Source organism: Heterodontus francisci, chromosome 9 (assembly GCF_036365525.1).
Source record: "Heterodontus francisci isolate sHetFra1 chromosome 9, sHetFra1.hap1, whole genome shotgun sequence".
Classification (NCBI taxonomy): Eukaryota; Metazoa; Chordata; class Chondrichthyes; order Heterodontiformes; family Heterodontidae; genus Heterodontus; species Heterodontus francisci.
This window is the reverse complement of record NC_090379.1, coordinates 87,378,609-87,405,574: the sequence shown is the minus strand read 5'-3', so window position 1 is coordinate 87,405,574 and position 26,966 is coordinate 87,378,609. Positions and strand designations below refer to the sequence as shown.

Here is a 26,966-nt window from a genome sequence, read left to right as displayed (position 1 = left end):
TGTGTCCTTGATGGTTTCAGACCATCCTTTTATCACAACCTCCTGTAGCACTTGAAGATTGCATCTTGTTTGTCAGATTCAGTGTCTCTGCTGGGTTGATGACTTCCAGAGCATGTTATGCTGCTGCTTCTTGTTGAATCTGTACTCGCATCATCAATGTCCGTCAAAGGCAGTGCAGCTTTTGACAACATGTTGGCAATGTACATCTGCTTCCCTTGCGTACTTCACTTCCAAGTGATATTTGGTACAAAGGAAGTAGCACCCTTTGCAAACGCTTTGGAGCTGATCGAAGCAATTTGAGAAGGATGCTTTGAAATGGCTTGTAGTCAGATTCTACCAACACTTTCTGTCTCTCAGACAGGTACTGGTTGAAATGCTGACAAGCAAAGACGATAGCTAGACACTCTCAAACTGTACATAGTGTCATTCAGTTTGTTTTAATGCTCTGGATGCAAAAGCAACTGTCCTTGCTGCATGAAGGTTGCTTCAAGTCCTTTTTCACTGGCATCACGCTGCAGGGTGACCTCCTCGGTGATGTCATAGTACTTCAGCACTGGTTTTGTCGCCGTTAGTTGTTTGATGCAAGTGAAAGCTGCTTCTTGTTCTGTGCCCCAATACCACTGAACATCCTTTGCAGTGAGCTTGAGTAGAGGTTTGCACTCTGACAACAGATTGGGCAAGAACTTGGATAAGTAGTTCACAAATCCAACAGATTGTTGGACTGCCTTCACATCGGTTGGTTGCTGCATCTCCACTACAGCTCACACCTTATCAGAATCATGGGCAAAGTCCTTTAGACGTCAGTACATGCACTATGTACTTGTCTTCAGACATCTTCGGCTGCAGCTTTTTCTCATTCAGCTTCAGTTTCATCTGGCGAGCTCTGTCCAGCATTCCGATCGTGGTTTGCGATGGCGTCTTCCATCGTATCTCCACATCCATAGACTAGGAGATCATTCATGATTGCTTCCACTCCTGGTAGACCACTGCCTACCCTATTCTGTCTGCGTTGGTACTCTTCTGGAGCAGTAGAAATACCAAACAGCATGTGCAACTATCTATACCTCTCAAATGGTGTCCAGAATGTAGTCAGAAAGCTGCTGCTTTCATCCATCCATCGTCACTTGCCAGTATCCATTCTTAGCATCTAGGGTAGGAAAGATCTTTGCCTTGGCAAGTTGAGGTGGAATCTCTTCAGTGGTTGGTATAGGGTAATGAGATCTCTTCAAAGCTTTATCGAGGTCCTTTGGATGTAAACACACTTACAACTTTCCAGGTTTTTTTCACTGCTGCCATGCTGCTAATCCAGTCTGTAGGAGTTGTCACTTTCTTGATTACTCCCATCTTTTCAAGCTCCTCTATCTTGTCTTTCAGGCTGGTCTTGAGGGCTGCTGGAACTCTCCTCGGAAGATGTTGAGTTGGCCTCACACTTTCATCTACTTTGAGATGATATTCACCAGGAATGCATCCAAGACTTGTGAAAGTATCTTTGTAATCCGTCTGGATTTGTTCAGTCGTCAATGACTTGGTGTTATGTGAAACACTGCAAATCTCTTCTGGTGCATGGAGGGTTACCAGTCCAAGCTTTTGACTTGCTTCATCTGAGATGGGGGGAGTTTGCTCAGTGTCTACTATTTGAACTGAAGTTCTTCTTTCTCCCCATTGCATTGGACTCTCAGCTTAGTTTGTCCTCTTGGGCTGAGCATCGTTCTATCATAGAGCCTCAACTTTACCTTCGACAGCTTCATATTTGGATCACCATCTTGAGCAATTTCACACAAGTCTTTGAAGCTCATGATATTTCATGTAGGACCAATGTCTATCTGACAGCTCACATCAGCTTGATGCTCTCCTTCTGCAGCCATCATTCCAACTGTCGCAAACCATTTTCTACCTTAAGACTTGACAGCATCAACATGTTCTAGGGTGTATTGTCATGCCTACACAATCCAAACTTATGAACTATAAAATGAACTTATGAAGTAAACACAAAATAGATACTTCTCTTGCAAACAAAATGGAATAAGAGGTCAGATGACCCTTCCTTTCTGGCCAATACAAGAGCCCTGAGCTAATTTTCATGTCTGGACAAGTCCTGGAGAAGTCATTAAAATAAAAATGACGTTCTGGACACATCCCTGAGAAATGCAAACAACCTTTTCTGTGGAAATGGCTACTTCTCGCCAACTGATTGGGTTAACAATGATGTTGCAGCCTTTTTGACTCCAAGCTCAAGTTCCAAAGAATGGGTGTGAAAAGCCCTACTTTATCAAGGTGAGATAAAGATGAGTGACACCCGGACTCCATTGTCTCACAACAGTCTCACCATTGGAAACCATTTATGGGGACAATGGAAAGAGAAACTATGGTCACATGACAGAAATCAGGTTTCTAATAAGGAGCTTTAATAAAGGTATACTCTGGGCAGACAAAGAAGATCCATCTATGCCATGAAAGAGACAAGACCCTGCCTAAGATTACAAGCTTTGAACTACATGTAGGTAGCGATAAGAGTTTGGCCTTGAATTTCCTACCTGAGAAATTGTACCAAGACTTTGCATTGACCTTTGGCTCGAATATAAAAAGAGCAGTCTGCAACAGCGCATCCATCTTTCTGAACCTCCCAAGTCTTTCTTCAGTGAGCAAGGGAAAAGATCATAGGCCTGCATCGTTTCAAGTCTTTACCCCAGGGAAAAGAAAGTTTAACAGAGAACACTTTTAAATCATCAGATCTAATGCCTGTTATCTTTATAATCTCTATCTTTTCTTGAGTGTGTGTGTATGAGTGTGAGAGTGTGTGCTGTTGCGAATATTTTGGGTGTTGTATAATAAACATTTATCTTTCTTTTAGACTTAGAGAAAACCTGTCATTTGTCTGTTCTTGACAATTAAAGCACTCGGGTTAAAAAAACACTTTTTAAAAAAAAACGCTGCCTTCGGTCAGTTGAGAGATGAAAAAAGGGGGAACCATCCCTATCATCTCTCACCTGTCCATAACAGTAGATTGATTTGTCAGTAACATCATCCAACAACTTTACAGGCTTGTTTTTCTTCTTTCTAGCAAAACATTTGCGTGCAAAGTGGTTCAGCTTCTTGCAGTTAGAGCATTGCTTTCCCCACACTGGACATGCTTCCTTTTCCTTCTTGTGGTTTCCCCCACAGTATTTACATCCAGTACTCTGGCCTTGCTTTTTCTGCTGGCCTTTCTGAAAGTTGTCCTTCCTTCTCATGATTGGCTTGTTCTTAGATGACTTGGACTCCCTCTCAGTATAGTGTACAGCCTCGTCGGTTCTCCCATCAATACTCTTCAGCTCTTGATTAGCCTTCTCAGAGCTTCTGCACAAGTCAGTGGCTTTCTTGAGTGTCAGCTTCTTTGCTCTCAACAGATGTGCTCTCACAGCAAGATCTGTTTTTCCTAAGACAATCCTATCTCTGATGAGATCATCCTTCAGTTGCTGAAACTCACAAGACTCAGCTAGACGTCTCAGTACAATCACATTCTGATCAATATTCTTCTGCTCTTCCTGAGCTCTAGTGTTAAACACATAGTGCTGATAAATGATATTAGTAGAGCTCAAAGTGGGTCTTCAAGGCCTCCAAAATCTCACAAGTCTTGCTTTTCTTCTCAGTGAGATCTGGGGTGCAATACAGTTTATAACATTCCTTCCCATCAATGATAAGAGCTACTCTTAGCTGTCCAACTCTATGGCAATCTGTTAATTCTGCCATTGAGAGTGGAAGAATTGCCAATTCCCCTTCAAATCTCCCTTCATGTCCATAGGAGCAGGAAAATTACATCGGAAAATTTGAAGGCATAATGACTTATCTAGCTGTCAGTGTCCTGTGCAAAGTTGCAGATAGGAGATTTTTTTAAAAACTTAAAACTTTTCCTGCTGAAACTCCATGGGGCCTAATTATTCTCTGATGTTTTGCACATCTGCCAGCTGTCCTAAAGCTATCAAAATCCTCTCAAATCCCAGTTACTCACTTCTGACACCGTGTTCCATGTGGTGCATCAAATGACTACTGCCCAAAAGTCTTTATTTACATACCATGACATCAGAGGACACGTGTACAGAAAATCACACTGTACAAAGGTACTTATCCAAACAAGACCCAACTTTAGAGCTAATCAGTATCCCAATATCAACAGTTCCAAACAGTCGCATATGGAATTGAATCTCGAAGAACTTATTTTGCAATCTAGAATCTGGATTGGAATTGCTTAGAACATAAAAACATAAGAAATAGGAGCTGGAGTAGGCCTTTCAGCCGCTCAAGCCTGCTCCGCCATTCAGTAAGATCATGGCTGATTTGATTGTGGCCTTAACTCCACTTTTCTACCTGCCTCCCATAACCCTTGCCTCCCTTGTCAATCAAAAATCTGTCTAACTTAGCGTTGAATTTATTCAATGACCCAGCCTCCACTGCTCGCTGGGGAAGAGAATTCTGAACACTAACAACCCTCTGAGAGAAGAAATTCCTCCTCATCTCCATCTTAAATGGGAGACCCCTTAATTTGAAACTGTGCCCCCTAGTTCCAGACTCTCCCATAAGGGGAAACATCCTCTCAGCATCTACCCTGTCAAGCCCCTCAGAATCTTATATGTTTCAATAAGATCACCCTCATTCTTCTGAACTCCAATGAGTATAGGCCCAACCTGTTCAACCTTTCCTCATAAGACAAACCCCTCATCCCAGGAATCAGCTGAGTGAAACTTCTCTGAATTGCTTCCAATGCAAGTATGTCCCTCCTTAAATAAGATGATCAAAACAGTACACGTACTCTAGGTATGGTCTCACCAATGCCCTGTACAGTTGTAGCAAGACTTCCCTACTTTTATACTACATTACCCTTGCAATAATGACCATCTGCCTTCCTAATTACATGCTGTACCTGCATGATGATGTTTTGTGATTCATGTACAAGGACACCCAGGTCCCGCAGTCTCTCTCCATTTAAATAATCTGCTTTTCTGTTCTTCCTGCCAAAGTGGACAACCTCACATTTTCCCACATTATACTCCATCTGCCAAATTTTTGCCTACTCAGTTAACCTATCTATATTCCTTTACAGACTCTTTGTATCCTCCTCACAGTTTGCTTTCCTACCTATCTTTGTATCGTCAGCAAATTTGACAACAATACAATCAGTCCCTTCATCCAAGTCATTCATATCGATTGTAAATAGTTGAGGCCCCAGCACTAATCCCTGTGGCACTCCACTAGTTACAGTTTGCCATCCTGAAAATGACCCATTTATCCCATTTCTCTGTTTTCTGTTAGTTAACCAGTCCTCTATCCATGCTAATATATCACCACCAACACCATGAGCTCTTATCTTGTGGAGTAACCTTTTATTTGGCAATACAAATACGCTACATCTACTGGCACCCCTTTATCCACCCTGCTTGTCACATCCTCATTAGTGGAGGCAGTGGCATAGTGGTAATGTCACTGGATTAGAAATCCAGAGGCCCAGGCTAATTCCCTGGGGACAGGGGTTCAAATCCCACCATGGCAGCTGGTGGAATTTAAATTCAATTAATTAATAAAAAATCTGGAATTGAAAACTACTCTCAGTAATGGTGCCATGAAACTATCATTGATTGCCATAAAAACCCATCTGGTTCACTAATGTCCTTTAGGGAAGGAAATCTGCTGTCCTTACCTGGTCTGGTCTACATGTGACTCCAGACCCACAGCAATGTGGTTGACTCTTAACTGCCCTCTGAAATGGTCCAGCAAGCCACTCAGTTGTCAAGAGCAATTAAATATGGGCAACAAATGCTGACCTTGCCAGTGACGTCCACATCCCATGAAAGAATTTTAAAAATCCTCAAAGAACTCCAGATTTGGGAAGCATGATTTCCCTTTCACAAAACCATGTTGATTCTGCCTGATTGTATTGTGATTTTCTAGATGTCCTGCTACTCCCTCTTTAATAATGGATTCTAGCATTTTCCCAATGACAGATGTTAGGCTAATGGGCCTATAGTTTCCTGATTTCTGCCTCCCTCCTTTCTTGAACAGAGATGTTACATTTGTGGTTTACCAATCCACTGGGACCTTTCCAGAATCTAGGGAATTTTGGAAGATTACAACCAATGCATCCATTATCTCTGCAGCCACTTCCTTTAAGACCCTTGGATACAAGCCTTAAGGTCCAGGGTACTTGTCAGCCTTTAGTCCCATTGGTATTCCCATTACTTTTTCTCTTGTGGTAGTGATTGATTGATTGTTTTAAGTTCCTCCCTCTCTTTTGCCTCCTGATTTTCTACTATTCCTGGGATGCTCTTTGTGTCTTCTACTGTGCAGATGGACACAAAATAATTGTTCAAAGACTCTGCCATTTCCTTGTTTCCTATGATTAATTCCCCAGTCTCATCCTCTAAGGGACCAATGCTCATTTTAGCTACTATTTTCCTTTTTATACATTAATAGAAGCTTTTAATGTCTGTTTTTATTATTCTTGCTGGCTTTCTTTCATACTCCAATTTCTCCTTTTTTTTAGTCATTCTTTGCTGGTTTCTAAAATATTCCCAATCTTCTGGCCTGCCACTAATCTTCCTATGTCTTTTGTTTCAATTTGATACCACTCTGAACTTCCTTAGTTAGCCACGGATAGTGGATTCTTCTGGTGGAGTCTTTCTTCCTCAATGGAATATATCTTTGTTGAGAGTTATGAAATATTTCCTAAATCTCTTCCACTGCTTCTCTACCATCTTACCTTTTAACCAATTTTCCCAGTCCACCTTAACCAACTCTATCTTCAAACCTTTATAATTGACTTTATTTAATTTTAAGACACTAGTTTTGGTCCCACATTTCTCACCCTCAAACTGAATGTGAAATTCTATAATGTTGTGATCGCTTTTGCCTAGTGGATCTATTACTATGAGGTCTTTAATTAATCCTGTCTCATTACAGTTTACCAGGTCCAAAATAGCCTGGTCCCTGGTTGGTTCTAGAATGTATTGTTCTAAGAAACTGTCCTGAATACACTCTATGAACTCATCCTCCAGGTTACTTTTGCCAATTTGATTTGTCCAATCGATGTGAAGATTAATGTTACCACAATTATTGCTGTACCTTTCTTGCAAGGCCCCATTATTTCTTAATGTATACTCCATCTTACTTTGTAGCTACTGTTAGGGGACCTATAAACTACTCCCACCAGTGACTTTCCTTTTTTATTTCTTATCTCCACTCAATTTGAGTCGACATCTTGAGCTTCTGCACCAAGATCCTTTCTGAGTATTGTACTGATTTTATCCTTTATTAACGAAGCTACCCCACTTCCTTTTCCTTTCCTCCTGTCCTTCCAAAATGTCAAATACCCTTAAATATTCAGGTCTCAGCCTTGGTCACCTTGCAACCATGTCTCTCTAATGGCTATCATATACTCATTTATTTCTATTGGTGCTATCAATTCATCCATCTTGTTATGACCACTGTGAGCATTCAGATAAAGAGCCTTCAATTCTGTCGTTTTACCCTTTATGCCTACTCTGACCTTATTTGCTGGTGCACTGTTGTGTTTATATGCTCTGTCCCTTCCTGTTACATTCTGTTTCTCATAACCCGTATCATTACTGTTATGACCAGGTGAGAAAGAGGTCTAGAGTTCCCTTTCAGCCTTCACCTGGTCTTACCGTAACAGGGTTTTATTTTAAACAAACCTTTGTTAGCTCCACTTGGGTGAATCTTTGTTCACTGCTTTTCAATTATAAGGCAAAGAAACCAGCATAAACAGGCTTTCTCAGGTTTAAAGAAGAAAAGTTGAAATTTATTAAACTTGAACTTAAACTCTAATTCGGTTAACACCTATGGATACACGATGTGCCCATGCTAGCATGCATATGTGGTACACACATGCAAATAGAGACAGAAATGTGCAGAAGAAAAATAAAGTAGAAAAGTTTGAGGCAATATCTAAAGAGTTTTTGTTACGGTTCTTCGAGCTCACTGTGGTGTCCTTGATTGTAGGTAGATCTTGCTTTTCATTGGGGCTCAGTATTCTTCTTAGACCTTGTTCACTGTAGGAGATTTTTCTCTCTTGGTGTTCATGTGTCTTCAGTGGATTCAGAGGCTTGTGAGAAAGAGATGGGAGCAGACGGGAGAGAGATCTCAGTCCAGGAGCAAACAAACACTCTGAGTTCAAACTCTCTGTGACCAGTTCAAAAGAAAACCCTGTAACAGTCAGGTAGTCATGTGACCAGCTGGGCTAACCAGTCCTGGCCCTTGTATCCTCCTTAGCAGGCCCTGGAATGCGCTTCCTCACCTTCGATGCCGGTTAGTCTGTAAATGTTTTTTTTCCAGCTATAGCTGGTCTGTTTAACAAGTCATTTCCTCGCTCCAACAACAGTTAAAAATCAATGTTCATAACAAAATTGACGTGCCTCATTCTTGGCAGGTGGGGGCCTAGCATGACATTACCCTGCACAATTTCCTTGTCCTTTCTCTTTTAACTTTCCAAATCTCCCCTCACGTGAACCCTCCCCTCCCACGACTTAGTTTAAAGCACAAAATAGCATAGTGTTTCATCTTTTAATCATAGTCTACCTTAAAATGGATTGTTTTTGATGTCCAAAGTGAAGATTTTGTATTACACACTTTATGTTAACTGATGTGTTCTGATGAATGATTTTTGACCTGAAACGTTAACTCTGGTTCTCCCTCCACTAATGCTGCCTGACCTGCTGAGTGTTTCCAGCATATTCTCTTCTTATTTCATTTTATATAGACAATCTGTTCAGAATGCTCACAAAAGCTGTGAGAGATAAATGTTGTGATCCTCAGTGATTAGAGAAAATATGGTGTTGATCTTTGGAGCACTTGGACAAATTTTCACCTTGAGTTCAGACAGGATGTACCAGAGTTCCCCAGCTCCATCAACACATGTATGATTTGATTCCTGTCTCCCACAGACTGTGGGATTGAGAGTTTAGGGAACCGACTTAAGTTTCTGAAAACAAACAAAATTGAGGCCCAACTTTAAAGTTAATCAGTATTCCAATACTCAGCAGTTCCAAACAGTCGCATATGGAATTGAATCTCAAGGAATTAATTTAGCAAACTTGAATCTGGTTGGAATTGCCCAGTTACTTCAGCCTCTAAAAAAATCATATACCAGCATATATCAGAACAATTCAACACGAGGTTCAAAGTCCATTTTCCATGCATCATTTTCTCTTTTACACTCGTTCCTTTATTGCATTCAGTATGTAAATGCATAGGGTAACCTGAAACTACACTTTCTCACGGAGACAAGGAAGCAGCCACTGAAGGAGCTTATATGGAGACCAGAGGAATAATATCCTATCTTATAATGGCTGAGCATATAAAAGTCAATATATTAATTTGTTTTATGAATTCGATAGGAATGGGAAAGAGATTATGCTTAGGAAGTATTTTTTTTATCCGTTCATGGGATATGGGCATCGCTGACAAGGCCAGCATTTATTGCCCATCCCTAATTGCCCTTGAGAAGGTGGTGGTGAGCTGCCTTCTTGAACTGCTGAAGTGGGTAGGTACATCCACAGTGCTGTTAGGAAGGGAGTTACAGGATTTTGTCCCAGCGACAGTGAAGGAATGGCTATATAGTTCCACGTCAGGGTGATATGTGGCTTGGAGGGGAACCTTGAGTTGGCGTTGTTCCCATTCATCTGCTGCCATTATCCTTCTAGGTGGTAGAGGTTGCAGGTTTGGAAGGTGCTGTCGACAGAGCCTTGGTGCATTGCTGCAGTGCATCTTGTAGATGGTACGCATTGCTGCCACTGTGCGTCGGTGGTGAAGAGAGTAAATGTTTGTGGATGGGGCACCAATCAGGCGGGCTGCTTTGTCCTGGATGGTGTTGAGCTTCTTGAGTGCTGTTGGAGCTGCACCCATCTAGGTGAGTGGAGAGTATTCCATCACACTTGTTACGACCAGGTGAGAAAGGGGTCTAGGGGTCCCTATCAGCCTTCACCTGCTCTTACTGTAATAGCGTTTTATTTTTAAACACACTGTGTTTTTAGCTTTCCCTTGCTGAATCCTTGTTCACTGTTTTACAATTGTAAGGCAAAGAAACCAGCACATACAGGTTTTCTTAGGTTTAAAGAAGAAAGGTTGAAATTTAATAGACTTAAACTTAAGCTTTAATTCGATTAACACCTACGGATACACGACGCACCCACGCTAGCATGCATACGTGATACACACATACAGATAGAGACGGAAAAGAGCAGAAGAAAAATAAAGTGGAAAAGTTTGAGGCAATCTCTGAAGAGGGTTTTTGTTATGGTTCTTCAAGCTCACTTTAGAGTCCCTGATTGTAGGTAGATCCTGCTGTTTGTTGTGGCCCAGTATTATTCTTAAGCCTTGTTCGCTGTCGGAGACCTTTCTCTCCTGGGGTTCATGTGCCTTCAGTGGATTTGGAATTCCGTGAGAAAGAGATGGGAGTAGACAGGAGAGGCTGTTGCATGCCAGCCAGGAGAGGTCTTTTCAGTCCAGGAGCAAACAGACACTCTGAGTTCAAAATGTTTGTACAATTCAGAAAAATCCAGGCTGCCAGGCAGGTTAGTCATGTGACTAGCTGGTCTGACCATGTCTGTTTGTGGATTGTCTGGTCTTAGCGGACCCTAGAATGTCTCTTCTTATACACAATACCTGGTGCTCAAAGTCCATTGTGGGTTAAATTGGAGCAGGGAATAGCCCCTTTGTCCTTCTAAGCACTGGCTGTTCGTATGCAAAAATGTTTTTCCAGCCAAGGGCCTGGTGATTTTTTAAACAAGTCCTTTCTTCACTTCAGCAACAGATTGAAATTTAATGTCCATCTGGCAAAATTAATATGCCTCATTCTTGGCAGGTGGGGGTCTAGCATGACACACTCTTGACTTGTGCCTTGTAGATGGTGGACTGGCTTTGGGGAGTCAGGAGGTGAGTTACTCGCCGCAAGATTTCTAGCCTCTGACATGTTCTTCTAACCACAGTATTTATATGGCTACTCCAGTTCAGTTTCTGATCAATGGTAACTGCCAGGTTGTTGATAGTGGGGGATTCAGTGATCATAATGCCATTGAATGTCAAGGGCAGATGGTTAGATTCTCTTTTGTTGGAGATGGTCATTGCCTGGCACTTGTGTGGTACAAATGTTACTTCCCATTTATCAGCTCAAGCCTGATATTGTCCAGGTCTTGCTGCATTTCTACACAGACTACTTCAGTATCTGAGGAGTCGCAAATGGTTGTGGTGCTACGAACCACTCTTGGTGGTGGGCATTGAAGCCCCCCAACCAGAGTATATTCTGTGCCCGTGCGACCCTCAATGCTTCTTCCAATTGGTGTTCAACATGGAGGAATACTGATTCATCAGCTGAGGGAGGGTGGTAGGTGGTATTCAGCAGGAAGTTTCCTTGTCCATGTTTGACCGGATATGGTGAGACTTCACGGAGTCTGGAGTCAATGTTGAGGACTCCCTCCCGAATCTGGTGCCGCCATCTCTGGTGGGTCTGTCTTGCCAGTGGGACAGGACATACCCAGGAATGGTGATGGTGATGGTCTGGGACATTAGATGTATGGTATGTTTCAGTGAATATGACTATGTCAGGCTGTTGCTTGATTAGTCTGTGGGACAGCTCTCCCAATTTTACCACAAGCCCCAGATGTTAGTAACGAGGACTTTGCAAGGTCGACAGGACTGGGTTTGCCGTTGTTGTTTCCGGTGCCTAGATCGATGCCGGGTGTTCGTCTGGTTTTATTTCTTTATAACTTTTGTGTAGTGGTTTTGTACAACTGAAAGGCTTGCTAGATCATTTCAGAGGGCATTTAAGAGTCAACTCCATTGTTGTGGGTCTGGAGTTACATATAAATCAGGCAGGTAAGGATAGAAGATTTCCTTCCCTAAAGGACATTAGTGAACCAGATGGGGTTTTACGAAAATCAATGTTAGTTTCATGGGCACTATTCCAGAGACTAGCTTTCAACTCCATACTACTAACAAAACACCATTTGGCCTTTGCTGCATTTTAATTCCTGCATGTTTCTCACAAGTTTGCCATTTTATTTGATACAGGAAACCTGATGGTATTATGGTCAACATGCCGCACATCAGTATTCAAGTCTGTCACAAACCGTTTCATCAAAAACCTGGCCTGTGCTGGAATCTGTGCAAGTGTTTTTTGTGTGCCTTTCGATATCATCCTGAGTGCCAGTCCACACTGCTGCTGGTGGATCTACACCCTGCTCTTCTGTAAAATTATCAAATTCTTGCACAAAGTCTTCTGCTCGGTCACCGTTCTCAGCTTTACTGTCATTGCACTTGACAGGTAGGTTATTACCAGACTGCTATAATACACCATCACACTCACAATGGAGTCTCTCAGTAACTCTGTATAAGGCAAAGGAGTTGTAGTAATAAATTAATTTCGGCTGAATGAGGAAAATATTGTGTAATATAATCAAAGATCAAATCAATATGTATGGGTAGATTCTTTTCTGATAATTATCTTGATATAATAGAGTTTCATTAAAACATTAATTTTAAAAAACTCTACCGTAGTTATAAACTGATGATGTGTTCATTTTAATTCATAATGATTGTATTTACAATTTTTGTGGTTGTGAGCTGCTGTTGAAATAGATGTGGTATTATTCGATGGGCTAAGGTTTTCTGATAATTATCAAAAAGTAAATAGAGGGTACATCATAGGCAGCTGTGGCCTGCAGTAAATATCTGTTTAATTGAGGCTGGCCAGAAACCTTACAAGGTATGAAATCATGAGTGAAATGTGTTAATGTTGTGAGTGGAATTATTTACTAGATGTCAAGGTGTTAATCAGTAGTTGCTTATCATAAAATTAAACTGACAAGTGTTCATCAGAATTGTTAGCTCTTCAACATGCTGCCTTTGCTTGGAGTGAACTGTTACTTAGTCCACTGCTCAACACTGGCAGCTAGTGATGGTAAATTAAAAAAGGGACCCAAAATGGAAACACAAATGTCTTTATGAACTTAATACTATGGATAATATATTAAAAATCTTACACCTGCATGTGCTTACTTGCTATAAAACTGTACTTCCTATTGTCATGTGTTGTCACATTTGTGTGTCAACTTTTTCCACTATCCATTGTTATGTGCACATTTATATTGGAAACTTCCTGTGCAACTTTTCTAAAGGCTGCGTTTGCTGACAATGCTACCACTAGGTGGCGCTGCAGTGGCACACACGCAAATGCAGCATGTGCCACTAAAACGTCACAGTCTGCGACTTCAGGCAGCTGCCAGGACTAAAGATGGCGCTGCTCAAATAATCACACGAAGGCAACCTTACCTAAACACATGGCAGCACACAATGGCGGGAGGGAGAGAGCGAGCGAGCCAGCGGGCCGGGGTTGGGGTGGGGGGTTAGGGTGGGAGCGGAATGTGCTGTGGGGGGTGGTGGGAGTGGAGCGGGCCGGTGGTGGTGGGAGGGGGTTGGGAGCGGGCTGGGGACGTGGGGGGGGGTGGTGGGGAGCGGACGGGGGCGAGCGAGCGGGCTGGGGATGGTGGGGGGAGCAGAGCGGCCGGAAAGAGTGGAGCGGCCGGAGAGAGCAGCGAGGGGAGGAGCGGAGGGGCCGGAGACAGCAGCGAGGGGGGTGGGGGGGAGTGGAGGGGCCAGAGAGAGGAGCGAGGGGGGGGAGCGGAGGGGCAGAGGCCGACCAGGCACATTGCCCGAAGATACACACGTCACGCTATGACGTCATCGGCGCATGCGCTAACCGGTCCTGGCAAGTCGGAACGCAGCGCATGCGCAGAGAGCGGAAACCCGTCTGCGCTTGCTGGGAGGTTTGCTAGTGCCGCTGGGGTTGCTGGGGAGGGGTGGGGTGGGGTTTAAACTAATTTGGCAGGGGGGTGGGAAACGGAGTGAAGGTACAGTAGGGGGTGATGCACAGTCAAATCTAGAAGAGAAACTGAGTCAGTCTGGAAGGCAGAGCAAATCTAGACCTGTTCAGGCAAAAGTGGAAAATGCAAGGCTGGATTGCATCTATTTTAATGCAAGCAGTCTTACTAGTAAGGCAGATGAATTGAGGGCATTGATTAGCACATGGGATGATGATATTATTGCTATCACAGAGCCATGGTTGAGGGAGGGGCAGGGAAATATTCCAGGGTATAGAATCTTCAGGTGAGACAGGGGAGGGGGTAAAAGAGGGGGTGGCACTGCACTGTTGATCAAGCAGTCAATTACTGCAGGAAGGAGGGATGATATCTTAGAAGGTTCCTCAAATGAGGCCATAGGAGTAGAACTTAAAAACAAAAAGGGGGCAATCACTTGGCTGGGAGTGTACTACAGACCTCCAAACAGTCAGGGAGAGATAGAGGAACAGATATGTAGGCAAATCTCAGAGGTGTAAAAATAATAGGGTAATAATAGTAGGGGATTTCAACTTCCCCAATATCAACTGGGATAGACTTAGTGCAAAAGTCTTAAAGGGGGCGGAATTCTTAAAATGCATACAGGAGAGCTTTTTGAGCTAGTACATAGAAAGCCCGACAAGAGAAGGGGCAGTAGTGGACCTAATCGTAGGGAATGAAGCCAGACAAGTGGTAGAAGTGTCAGTGGGGGAGCATTTCGGGGATAGTGACCATAACTCTAAGACTTGAGGCAGTTATGGAAAAGGATAAAGATGGACTGGAAATAAAGGTAATGAATTGGGGGAAGGTCGATTTCAATATGATAAAACAGGGTTTGGCCAAAGTGGATTGGGAGCAGCTACTTGTAGGAAAGTCTACATCAGACCAGTGGGAGTCATTCAAAGAAGAAATAGTGAGAGTTCAGAGCCAACATGTACCCGTTAAGGTGAAGAGTAGGACCAACAAGTCTAGGGAACCCTGGATGTCGAGGGATATAGAGGATTGAATCAGGAAAAAAAAGGAGGCTTATGGCAGATTCAGAGCACTGAAAACAACAGAGGCACTAGAGGGGAATAGAAAGTGTAGGGGGGGGGTAATTAAAAAAGTAATTAGGGGAGCAAAGAGGGGACATGAAAAAACACTGGCGGGAAAGATAAAGGAAAATCTAAAGGCATTTTCTTAAGTATATTAAGGGCAAGAGGATATCCAGGGAAAGAGTAGGGCCCATTAGGGACCAAAGTGGCAATCTGTGTGTGGAGCCGGAGGACGTAAGTGAGTTTTTAAATGATTACTTTTCATCTATGTTCACTATGGAGAAGAACGATGTAGGTGTAGAGATCAGGGAGGGGGATTGTGATATACCTGAACATATTAGCATTGAAAGGGAGGAAGTATTAACTGTTTCAGCAGGCTTAAATGTGGATAAGTCCCCAGGCCCAAATGAGATGTATCCCAGGCTGCTATGTGAGGCAAGGGAGGAGATAGCAGGGGCTCTGACACAGATTTTCAAATCCTCTCTGGCGACAGGAGAGGATTGGAGGACAGCGAATGTGGTATCATTATTCAAGAAGGGTAGCAGGGATAAACCAGGAAATTACAGGCTGGTGAGTCTAACATCAGTGGTAGGGAAATTATTGGAAAAAATTTTGAGGGACAGGATTAATCTCCACTTGGAGAGGCAAGGATTAATCAGGGATAGTCAGCATGGCTTTGTCAGGGGGAGATTGTGTCAAACTAACTTGATTGGATTTTTCAAGGCAGTGGCTAGATGTGTAGATGAAGGTAAAGCAGTTGATGTAGTCCACATGGACTTCAGTAAGGCTTTTGATCAGGTCCTGCATGGGAGATTGGTTAAGAAGGTAAGAGCCCATGGGATCCAGGGCAATTTGGCAAACTGGATCCAAAATTGGCTTAGTGGCAGGAGGCAGAGGGTGATGGTCGAGGGTTATTTTTGTGAGTGGATGCCTGTGACCAGTGGTGTACCACAGGGATCGGTGCTGGGACCCTTGCTGTTTGTAGAGTACATTAATAATTTCGACGTGAATATAGGAGGTATGGTCAGTAAGTTCACAGATGACACAAAAATTGGTGGTGTCGTAAATAGTGAGGAGGAAAGCCTTAGATTACAGGAGAATTTCGAAGGGTTGGTAAGATGGGCAGAGCAGTGGCAAATGGAATTTAATCCTGAGAAGTGTGAGGTGATGCATTTTGGGAGGATTAACAAGGCAAGGGAATATACAATGGGTGGTAGGACCCTAGGAAGTACAGAAGGTCAGAGGGACCTTGATGTACTTGTCCATAGATCACTGAAGGCAGCAGCACAGGTAGATAAGGTGGTTAGGAAGGCATACGGGATACTTGCCTTTACTCGCCGAGGCATAGAATATAAGAGCAGGGAGGTTATCATAGAGGTGTATAAAACGCTAGTTAGGCCACAGCTGGAGTATTGTGTACATTTCTGGTCACCACACTATAGGAAGGATGTGATTGCAGTGGAGAGGGTGCAGAGGAGATTCACCAGGATGTTGCCTGGGCTGGAGCATTTCAGCTATGAAGAGAGACTGAAAAGGCTAGGGTTGTTTTCCTTAGAGCAGAGAAGGCTGAGGGGGGACCCGATTGAGGTATACAAAATTATGAGGGGCATTTATAGGATAGATAGGAAGCATCTTTTTCCCTGAGCGGTGAGATCAATAACCAGGGGCATAGATTTAAGGTAAGGGGCAGGAGGTTTAGAGGGGATTTGAGAAAAATGTTTTCATCCAGAGTGTAGTTGGAATCTGCAACACACTGCCTGAAGGGGTGGTAGCAGCAGGAACCCTCACAGCATTTAAGAAGTATTTAGATGAGCACTTGAAACACCATAGCATGCAGGGCTACGGGCCAAGTGCTGGAAAATGGGATTAGAATAGTTAGGTGCTTGATGGCCGGCACAGACGCGATGGGTCGAAGGGCCTGTTTGTGCTGTATAACTCTGTAACAAAAGGGAAGATGCGTAGAGGGCGGGAGAGATTAAATGACAGAAATGTCATGGAATAAAAGGCAAAGTGAGTTGTGGTAAAAGACAAAGCATTTGTCCAGAGAGAATGTTAATGGCAGAATAATGAACAACTCTGTCCGAAAGCAAAAACATGAAAAACAATGGTGAAACCAAAACAACCAAAATTGGGGTTAAGGTCTGAAATTGTTGAACTCGATGTTGAATCTGGAAGGCTGTAAAGTGCCTAATCGGAAGATCAGGTGCTGTTCCTCAAGCTTGCGTTTAGCTTCACTGGAACACTGCAGCAGGCCGAAGACAGAAATGTGGGCGTGAGAGCAAGGTGGTGAGTTAACATAGCAAGCAACCGGAAATTCAGGGTCATGCTTACGGACTGTGCGGAGGTACTCTGCAAAGCGGTCACCCAATCTGCGTTTGGTCTCCCCTATGTAGAGGGGACTGCATTGTGAGCAGCGAATGCAGTATACTACTTTGAAAGAAGTACAAATAAATCGCTGCTTCACCTGGAAGGAATGTTTGGGGCCCTGGATGGTGAGGAGAGAAGATGTAAAAGGGCAGGTGTTACACCTGCTACTTCCAGTTGCTTGCCGTTTCAGCAAATGAAATGTTTAATTCTAAGTCTTTCTTTGATTTGGTACCATTCCATACCAACCAATATTTTGTTTCTATAGAAACCCCAATTTCAAAAAAATTATATAAATCCAGACTTTTTCCTTTGCATAGCTTTTTTTCTCAGACTTATCAAGTGATTTATAGACTCCTACAATGGTTACAGCACAGAAGGGGGCTATTCGGCCCCTCATGCGTGCCGTCTGTCTTCAAGAGCATCTCACCTACTCCCACTCCCCAGCCTTTTCTCTGTAGCCCTGCAAATTTTTTCTTCAGATAGTTATCCAGTTCTTTTTTGACTGCCTCGCTTGAATCTGCGCCTCCCACACTCTCAGGCACTGCATTCCAGATTCGAATCATTTGCTCTGTTTTTAAAAAAAAAAGTTTTTTTTCCTCATGTCGCTGTAGCTTCATTTGCCAATCATTTTGAATCAGTGTCCTCTTATTCTGGCAGTCTTTAAGACTCATACTATTTCGTTCTGAAACTGACCATTGCTGCAGGATCTGCCCTGGCTCACCAGCCAAGTGATACTTCAAATGGTCTTAAATGTCTCTGTTTAGCAGGCAAAGACTAAAGGTTGACATTACTACAATGTAAAGAAGTCAATAGTCGTTTCACAGTAGTAGATTTCAGGACAATCGAATGAACCCTTTCCTTACGGAATTCTAAGGGTAGCAGCACCATGAATAGAGAGTTGGTTGAGTGATTGGAAGCAAATTATTAGGGTAAGTAAGTGTTGCTCAATTTTCAAAAAGATTGCAAGTGTGTCCCCAGGGATTAGTGCTGGGTTCACTTGGGATTTTTTTCTGCAGATAATTTTTTTCCCACTGGAGCAGGGAAGGCTATAGTAAGATTTAATAGTTTTTAAAATTCAGAAGGGTTTTGGTAGCGAATAGGTTGGGGTGATGAGTGATCATCTATGTAAAATTGCAGTTGGGAGATTAAGAGAAATCTCTTTACGAAGAGGGCTTGATAGGCTGAATGGCTTCATTTTTGTGTTGTAAATTTCTATGGGTGAAATGCCTTCTTGTGTTTTTACACAAATCTCATTCTGCGAATGTAACTATATAAATTAGCAACTGAGTACAATTTTCAGATATTGAGAAAAGCTGATGTCTACCTCATTACAGAAATTATTTTGAAGGTTGAATCAAAGGAGATCTAGTGTGTTAAGTAATCCTGTATTTTTACTGCTAGCTGTGCTGTGGTTTGGTGTTGAGTCTCTTGCATGTCCTTACTTGTCCACTTGCTGTCAAGTTATAGAGATTCTTGAAAGGACTGTTTAAATGTAACTGCAAATCCAGTAGTTAGTAATGCCAGTGCTGATGGCTTGTTGGAAAATCTTTACACCAAAGATTTTGAGTTGACACAAATAGAATACTATTACTATTTTGAGTGAAAATATTGTTGCCCAGTGTGTTCCTAACCGTGGCCTCAACCCATTAGGGTATGTTGTGCCAATGACTTTTTTTTATATCTGCACTTCATCAGGATGAGGGGTTCACTCCAAACACTAAGGGTGGAATTTTATGCTCTCCCCTATGGCGGGTTTGGAGGCAGGGAGAGCATAAAATCAGTGGGATGGTGGGGGGGTGCGGGGAGAGAACCCTGCCGCCTTCACGCCTCCGCCTAAATTAAGTCCGGGGCGGGAAGGCGTGTGAACTTTGCTAGGGTTCTTGATCCTGTCAAAGACCCACCGCTGTCTGCTTAAGTGCCTAATTGGCACGAGATTCAGCAGGCCTTTCGTGGGAGAGGTGACTCGGGGTTCTCGGCTTTGCCTTTTCCGGACGTGAAGACCCCTGTCGTCAGCGTAGAATTCCTGCCTAAGAGTCCGTGTTGGTATTTCTGCGTATTGCTTCCTGATGCTGCATACTGCACCATATGTTGGTGCCCAATTTATGAAATCATCTTGAAAATACAGCATTTTGTTCCATGGGTGGTCTGCACTCTGGTCTGAATAATGATGAGAATGTTTTGAACCCATTGATGGCTAAGAACATAATAAAAACATGTACTAAGAAATGATTTGGCCATCAAGCCAATTCCTTTTATCGGGCACACTGAATCCATTGTGGTCTGTACCCAAACCATTTCACCTGCAGAAATTCTCACCAAAGTTACTCCTTGCTACCCAAATATAAATCAGATAAAACCCGATTAGCTACTGTCTCATTCTGCTTAATTCATCCTTGACCAGTGCTTCCTGGCACACTGTTTCATGTTCTCTGCTTTGGTTGCACAGCATTAAGTCTTTACCATCTAGACAAATATTAATTTTCTTTAGCTGGCAGCATATACCACCAATCCACCACATTATAGAGAAAAATTCCCCTCATTTTAAGTGAATAATTTTGTACTATGTCTTGCTGGTTCTTGACTTTGCATTTTTGAAAAAAAAAATCTGCATGTATCCTCAATATACGTTCTACTTAGAATTTCATCTACACAGTAAAGGCTTGTACTTTATATTGTACCTCATAACACTATGGGGTCATTTTCAAATGCTTCACAGTCAGTAAATTACTTTCTTTTAGAAGTGGTCATTTATATGTAGGCAAGCATGGCAGTCAATTTGTACATGGGAAGCTACACAAACAGCAAATGATCAGTTAGTTTGTTTTTGCTGGTGTCATTTGAGGGAGTAATGCTGGTCAGAGTACCAGAAGAATCTCTGTTCAGCTTTGAAGTGTCATGGGATTTCTTTTTTACATAGAATTATATAGCATATACAGTGCAGAAACAGGCCATTTGGCCCAACCAGTTTATGCTCCACTCAAGTCTTCTCCCATCCTCCTTCATCTAACTATATCGGCATAACCTTTTATTTCCTGCTGCTTTGTATGTTAATCTAGCTTCCCCTTAAATGCATCTATTCTATTTGTGTCAACTTCTTCCTGGGGTAGTGAGTTCCACATTCTCACCTTTAGTATCTAACTGAACCACCAGGACAGATGTGGGGTTTGAAACCACAGCCTCCTGACTCAAAGGAAGAGTGCTTCAGCCTGAACCAAGTTGACACTGTTCCAAATTATTTAATTGCCTTCATGTTGCAGCCTAGTACTGAAGATTACATTTCTATCTTGTGATTACTTTATTAACCTGTTTGAGCAAGGAGAGTTAGTTAACTCCTCACTTTATTTTGCTCAGTGATAATAAGACTTTTCCCTGGAGAGGGACCCTGTACAGTTGCCCTGCACAGGCCCAGAATCAGCAATCAAAATATTGTACAGAAAAAAGCCTTTAATTTTAGGCAGCTTGGAGCCTGCCACTAGGAGAGGAAAGGCAGGCTCCTGAGGTCCACAAACTGTATACTTGTGGTTTCAGTTTAGCATGAGTTCCTGATGGAGATGAGGTAGTCTGCCTAACCTATCAAACAACCATGGGGCTGGAAAAACAGCTGCGGTCAGTAGAGCATCTCATGGGCTGGAGAAAATGCCCACTTGCCTCACTTCTGGTACAACAGCCAAACGGCCTTGGTCAAACTATTATTTTACAGCAGACTGCTTTGTATTTTCTAATGACATTTAATTTGTTTAGATTGGTAGTAAGTGATAACTATTTCTCATGGCATGCTTGCTTAGTGGTTATCTTGGTGATTATCGGTTAGAATAGGTAACTGCACCAATAGGGGTACCAAGTGGGACAGTTTTATATGAAATTGGCCAAAAAGGCCATTTACTATTCTAGTCATTTGGGTCATGCACTGCAGCCAAAAATAATATTTAGTCAGAGGCAAATACCTGCAAAACGGAGAACAGCCAAATAAGGCTGTGTTTACAAGAAAAAGTGGTTCTTATAATAGAAAAATATCAAATGCAGTGAACTCCTTTTAAACAAATAAAACCATTTACCCTGGAATTCATTTGTACATTTTAAACTCTGAACAGGACTCTTATGTATATTTTGTTCCCATCTGTAAGACTCCATCCATTGATATCAAACCACATTCTGTAATCCCTACCCATTTGTGGAGTTTTCATTTTTCACCTTTTCACCTTTTCAACTGTTCCACTACATTATTTTTTTCTGCGAGGCTGCTGAATGATCTCTGACTTGTCATCTTAACTTCAAAATGAATCTTACTTCACAAGTATTCTTTTATCAGATAATTTTCTGCCTGAAGAGACACACTTTGAACTGTTCATATGTTATGTCTTGTTTGTACAAACAGGAAATAGTAGAAATATTTAGAAGATCAGTCAACATCTGTAAAAAGAAAGGACACGTTGACATTTTGGGTCTAACATTTTTCATCAGAACTCAACTTATTTTACTGGACATCTTTGTACATGTGTGAGAACTGATGTCAAGCATTACCAGAATAACCAAACTAATTTTTAGATTTTTACTGAACTCATCCAAATGACTTCCACTGTTATCCAGGTTTTTTTTTTAAGCATAAAGGTTAGGAACCCATTTAACATTGATTATCGTAACAAATATTGTTAATGATTTAGACTCTGGAATCAAAAGCACAATTTCTAAATTTGCAGATGGCATCAAATTGGCGAGGATAGTCAAAACTGAGGAGGTCTGCAACAAATTAGAGAAGGACTTTAATAAAATTGCAGAATGGGCATATAATTGGAAATGAATTTCAATATAGATAAAAGTGAAATATTACTATCAGTGAGTTTTCTTTTTTGACTCTCACTCTTGTGTCTTGTCGCAACATGACTATGACCAATATGGCAACTGGATACTTGGTGTAGCAATTCAGGAAATCTTTATTAAGAAATAACTCATTATACTTAACAAAATTCACCTAGTGACTTTGCAACTGTCACGGTTGCGCTTTCTGATCAGGTTTTGGTCTCCGGCGACATGAAGACCCTCTCAGTCCATCTGGTCTAATGGTTCTTTTGTTCTCTCCACGCCACATGCTCGAGTTCTTCTACTTCTGTGGTTTCACTTTTGGGAATCATCTTATTATCTGCACACTGAAACACTGTGGACCCTGACTTTTAACCCTTTCTGACCATCAGGCCACCTTGTGTTTGGCCTGATGGTTGGCTGGGACCCTGTGATGTCAGTTGCTAGCCTATTTTAATTGGGACTTGAGGTGATAGGATACCTGCCAGTAGCTGTGAAAGGCTCTAATCACTTCAGTCATCATCCCTTTGTGCTGACACAGACAGTACAAAATTTGTACAAAAACTGTTTCTTTGTTAGCTAGGCTTGTTGAAGGTTGTCAGGGTTCACAGTTCTTTTCTGCTGACATGGGCAATACGTCATTTATACATCTGCATTATTCAAGCTACATAATCCAGGCATGCACAACTTAATACATAGAACTCCCATTACTCAATCAAGGTTTTGGGATTAATTGTGACTGACTTGACTGATTCATCTAATACATTGGTATAAAACTGACTCTTTTAACCATAGAATCATAGAAAAGTTATGGCCGAGAAAGAGGCCATTCAGCCCATCATGTCTGCGCCAGTTGAAAAAACTAACCACCCAATCTAATCACATCTTCCAGCAGCTGGTCCGTAGCCTTGCAGGTTATGGCACTTCAGGTGCAGGTCCAGGTACCTTTTAAATGAGTTGAGGGTTTCTGCCTCCACCACTGATCCGGGCAGTGAATTTCAGATACTCATCGCTCACTGGGTGAAAATGTTTTTCCTCGTGTGCCCTCTAATCCTACTATCAATCACCTTTTAAATCAGTTCTCCATGGTAATTGACCTCTCCACTAAGGGAAACAGGTCCTTCCTATCTACTGTATCTAGGCCTCTCATAAGTCAGTTAAGTCACTCTTCTGCCTCCTCTGTTTTAAGGAAAACAACCCTAGCCAATCCAATCTTTCCTCATAGCTGCAATTTTCCAACCCTGGCAACATTCTTGTAAATCTCCTCTGTACTCTCTCCAGAGCAATATGCCCTTTCTGTAATGTGACCAGAACTATATGCAATACTCCAGCTGTGACCTAACCAGCATTTTATACAGTTCCAGCATTACATCCCTGCTTTTGTATTCTATACCTCGGTCAATAAAGGAAAGCATCCCATATGACTTCGTCACCACTTTATCTACCTGTCCTGCAACCTTCAGGGACCTGTGGACATGCAGTCCAAGGTCTCTCACTTCCTCTACCCCTCTCAATATTCACCCGTTTACAGTGTATTTCCTTGCTTTGTTTGCCGTCCCCAAATGCATTACCTCACACTTCTCCGGATTGAATTCCATTTGCCACTTTTCTGCCCACTTAACCAAACCATTGATATAATTCTGGAGTCTACAGCTATCCTTTTCACTATCAACTACAGGGCCAATTTTTGTGTCATCTGCAAATTTCCCAATCATGTCTCCCACATTTAAGTCCAAATCGTAAATATATACCGCGAACAGCCAGGGACCCAATGCTGAGCCCTGTGGAACGCCACTGGAAACTGCTTTCCATTCGCAAAAACGTCCGTCGACCACTACCCTCTATTTCCAGTTTCTGAGCCAAATTTGGATCCAACTCGCCACATTCCCCTGAATCCCATGGGCTTTTATTTTTCTGACCAGTCTACCATGTGCGACCTTGTCAAATGCCTAAAATCCATGTAGACAACATCCACTGCACTACCCTCATCAATCCTCCTTGTTACTTCTTCAAAAAATTCAATTAAGTTAGTAAGACATGACCTTCCCTGAACAAATCCATGCTGACTATCCCAGATTAATCCGTGCCTTTCTAAGTAACAGTTTATCCTATCTCTCAGAATTGATTCTAATAATTTTCCCACCACAGAGGTCAGACTGACCGGTCTATAATTATGTGGCCTATCCCTTGCACCCTTTTTAAACAATGGTACAACGTTCACAGACCTCCAATCCTCTGGTACCTCACCTGTATCTAGTGAGGATTTTAAAATGAGCCTTAGAGCATCCGCTATTTCCTCCCTGCCTTCCTTTTAACAGCTTGGGATACAATCCATCCGGCCCTGGTGACTTATCTACTTTCAAGGATGTCTGACCCTCTAGTACTTCCTCTCTCATTATGCTTACCGTATCTAATATTTCACACTCCTCTTTAACTACAATGTCTGCATCATCCCTCTCCTTTGTGAAGACAGAGACAAGGTACTCATTAAGAACCCTGCCCACATCTTAAGCATCCACACATATGTTACCTTGTACATTTCTGATAAGCCCTAACCTTTCCTTAGTTATCCTTTATTCTTAATGTACTGATAAAACTTCTTTGGATTTTCCTTGATTTTACTTGCCAATATTTTTTCATGTCCTCTTTGCTTTCCTAATTTCCTTTTTTACTTCACCCCTGCAGTTTCTATACTCCTTTAGGCTTTCTAAAGCATTAAGATTTTTGTGATCGTCATAAGCTTTCTTTTTCTGCTTTATCTTACCCTGTATGCTTCTAGATAACCTGTGGGCTCTAGATTTGGCAGTACCACCCCTTTTCTTTGTGGGGACATGTCTACACTGTGCCCGTAGAATCTCACATTTGAATGCCTCCCACTGACTTTCCTTTAGGTAGCTGTATCCAGTCCACTTTAGCCAGATCAGCTTCGTAAAATTTGCCTCCCACCCACCCCCACAATTTATAACTTTTACTCCTGTTCTATCTTGGTCCTTTTCCATAACAATGCTAAATCTAACTCTATTATGGTCACCCACTTGCCCAGCTTCATTTCCGAAGGCTAATTTTAGAATTGTGTGCCCTCTCGTTGGGATGGTAATGGGCTGGTTAAAAAACTTCTCTTGAATGCTGTTCAAGAATTTTGTGCCCTCTGTGCTCTTCATACTGTTTGTATCCCAGTTAGAATCATAGAAAGTTTAAGGCACAGAAAGAGGCCACTTGGCCCATCGTGTCTGTGCTGGCCGAAAAAAGATCCACCTATTCTAATCTCACCTTCCAGCATTTGGTCTGTAACCCTGCAGATTACAGCACTTGAGGTGCATATCCAGACTCCTTTTGAATGCGTTGAGGGTCTCTGCCTCAACTACCCTTTCAGGCAGTGAGTTCCAGACCCCCACCACCCTCTGAGTGAAAAAGTTTTTCCTCATCTCTCCTCTAATTTCTCTACCAATCACTTTAAATCTATGCCCCCTCATCACTGACCTCTCTGCTAAGGTGAATAGACCCTTCACCTCCACTCTATCCAGGCCCCTCAAAATTTTGTACATTTCAATCAGATCTCCCTTCTCTGTTCCAAGGAGAACAACTCCAGCCTATCCAATCTTTCCTCATAGTTGCATTTTTCCAGTCCTGGCAACATCCTCATGAATCTCCTCTGTACCCTCTCTAGTTCAATTCTTCCTCTCTGTAATGAGATGACCGGAACTGCACACAGTACTCAAGTTGTGGCCTAACCAATGAGTTATACCATTCCAGCATAACCTCCCTGCTCTTGTATTCTATACCTCGGCTAATAAAGGAAAGGATTCAATATGTAGTCTTAACCACCTTATCGACCTGTCCTGACCTACCTTCAGGGACCTGTGGACATTCACTCCAAGGTCCCTCAATTCCTCTACACTTCAGTATTTTTCCATTAATCATGTATTGCTTTGCCTTGTTTGAATGCCTCCCACTGTTTGACACTGATTTACCTTCCAGTAGCTGTTTCCAGCCCACTTTCGCTAAATCACACCTAAGTTTAGTAAAATTGATATTACGGTAGTTGAAATCCACAACTATTATTGCCCTATTGTTTTTACATTCAGAAATTTGCCTACATATTCTTCTATCTCCCTGTCAGTATTTGGGGGTCTAGAGTGCACTCAGTAGTGTGGCTGTCCCTTTTTTATTTCTGAGCTCCACCCATATGGCCTTGTTTGATTCATTTAGCATATCATCCCTCCTCACAGCTGTAATTGGTTCTTTAACTAATAATGCTACACCCCCTCTTTTTTTAATCCCTTCTCTAAACTGCCTGATAACTTTATATCCAGGGAAGTTGAGCTGCCATTTTTGCCCCTTTTTAAGCTAAGTTTCCGTTATAGCAATGATATCATTCTGCCATATGTCTATCTGTGTCCTCAGCTCATTGGCTTTATTTACTATACTCCTTGCATTTAAATAAATACCTTTTAACGCTGCCAAATTCCTGTGCTGTACACTTTTTATCCTTTGCTTCTTCTGTCTTTCAGAGTCACTCGCTAGTTTTCTGTCTCCTGTTCCCTGCTTTGAATTTTTCCTATCTGAAACTGCCCTCAGATTTCCATGCCCCTGCCAATCTAGTTTAAACCATCCCCAACAGCACTAGCAAGCCTTCCAGCAAGGATATTTGTCCCAGTCCAGTTCAGGTGTAGACTGTCCAGCTTGTACAGGTCTTGCCTTCCCTAGAACCGGTCCCAATGTCCCAGAAATCTGAAGCCCTCCCTCCTGCATCATCTCTCCAGTCACGCATTCATCTGGTGTATTCTCCTATATCTAAGCTCACTAGCACATGGCCTTGGGAGTATTCCGGAGATTGCTACCTTTGAGATCCTGCTTGCTAATTTTTTTCCTAACTCCCTAAACTCAACCT

At 42.3% G+C, this 26,966-nt stretch overlaps 1 protein-coding gene across 1 annotated transcript in view; it reads left to right on the top strand.

Moving 5' to 3' along the window:
• gpr176 (G protein-coupled receptor 176) overlaps positions 1 to 26,966 on the top strand; it is a 118,813-nt gene that overhangs the window by 30,867 nt on the left and 60,980 nt on the right. The window contains exon 2 of the mRNA XM_068038164.1: positions 12,055 to 12,307. Coding sequence (XP_067894265.1) covers positions 12,055 to 12,307 — 253 coding nt within the window. The remainder of the gene's footprint in view (positions 1 to 12,054; positions 12,308 to 26,966) is intronic.